Source organism: Hemibagrus wyckioides, linkage group LG10, assembly GCF_019097595.1.
Source record: "Hemibagrus wyckioides isolate EC202008001 linkage group LG10, SWU_Hwy_1.0, whole genome shotgun sequence".
In the NCBI taxonomy this organism is placed as follows: Eukaryota; Metazoa; Chordata; class Actinopteri; order Siluriformes; family Bagridae; genus Hemibagrus; species Hemibagrus wyckioides.
Window position 1 is genome coordinate 6,683,619 of NC_080719.1, and position 1,382 is coordinate 6,685,000.

The 1,382-nt window shown below is 32.8% G+C and overlaps 1 protein-coding gene across 1 annotated transcript in view; it reads right to left on the bottom strand.

Moving 5' to 3' along the window:
* Positions 1–490: 490 nt before the first annotated feature.
* dkk3a (dickkopf WNT signaling pathway inhibitor 3a) overlaps positions 491–1,382 on the bottom strand; it is a 13,688-nt gene continuing 12,796 nt past the window's right edge. The window contains exon 7 of the mRNA XM_058400219.1: positions 491–1,160. Within this exon, the coding sequence (XP_058256202.1) occupies positions 1,073–1,160 (88 nt within the window). The 3' untranslated portion in view covers positions 491–1,072. The remainder of the gene's footprint in view (positions 1,161–1,382) is intronic.

Consider the following 1,382-nt stretch of genomic DNA (forward strand, 5'->3'; position numbering starts at 1 on the left):
AGCTTTAAAATAATTTTAAAGAATTGTAAGAACAAAATGATCCATAATTATTTTATTATAATTATATAATGCTTAAATATAAAGAATTGTAACAATTATTTAGAATTTTTATATACTACATAATTATATGCTTTTAAATAATTATTTTAAAGAATTTTAAGAACAAAATTAAGAATTATATAATTAGGTATTACATTAAAAAAAGAATGATATTTATTTAATATTATATAATTCTTGAAAATAATTTGAAAATTATATACTATATAATTAAATAATTAATTATGATATATAATTCTTGGAAATAATTATTTTAAAGAATTTTAAGAACAAATTTGAGATCATATCAGTGGCATATAATTTGTAATTATATTAATCTACGATATCTTGGATCACATATGATATATGTGACTGATAAATGATCAGTCTGCTTATTATGCCCCGCCCTACTGATGATGCAGTCCTAAGATTAACGATGAAGCATGACAGTGAGCATTTTCCAGCTTTTTATTAATTGCAAGGTAACATTTCTGTAGCTTTGAATCAACACACAATATTGCATTTCATATTTTAACTTAATTCTTAAATCGTTGTTGTACTCGATCCTGGAGCAGCAATTTATGTTACCCCCACACACACACCACCAAATTCAGCACATGACAGCGTAGTAATGAGTGTAAAATACTGAGTTCTGAAGCGCTGGGATCCTCCAGGTCTGATTCTGGTAACTGGTCTAGAAATATGTGCATCCACAGTACTAGTTTTATTTTTACACTGTTCAGTCATATGCATCTAGATACAGTATATACTCTCTATCTTTTAATCTAATGCTGCTTCCTGTCTGCAGACGTTTGGGGGGGGGGCCTTTACATGGTACACTTCCTGCTAAAAGCTGCAGCTGTTTGTAGAGAAGCTGAACACTGGCACATGAAGCACGATAATGGTGACCAGTTTGTACATAGAGTTTTGAGTAATAGTTTTCTACAGCAGACTGCTAAAGGCTTTCAGGCTCAGTGAAGTTTGCAGAGCTCACTATGGTACTAACGTCAAGTCTGGACAGGTTCGGTGTCCAGGATTAGATGATGTAGTCGATTTCGCCGTACAGTGTGTCGGCCAGAACTTCTTCGCTGGAGGTCGGACCTTTCAAACACACCAAGCTGCGACTAAAGACGACAAAACATCAGCGTTACACAGTTACATCCACTTCTAATGTCTAATGGTGCAGTATGGGTCTGTTAAAAAATAAGTAATGCTTTTCAAGTCTGGAAAATCCTCTGCTATGGCATGGCTCACACGCATTATTAATCTTTTTATATTATATAGGAGAAGGTAGGAGAAGATTTTTTTGCTTGAGAATTTTAAACAAAAGGGGTTTAAAATTCTCA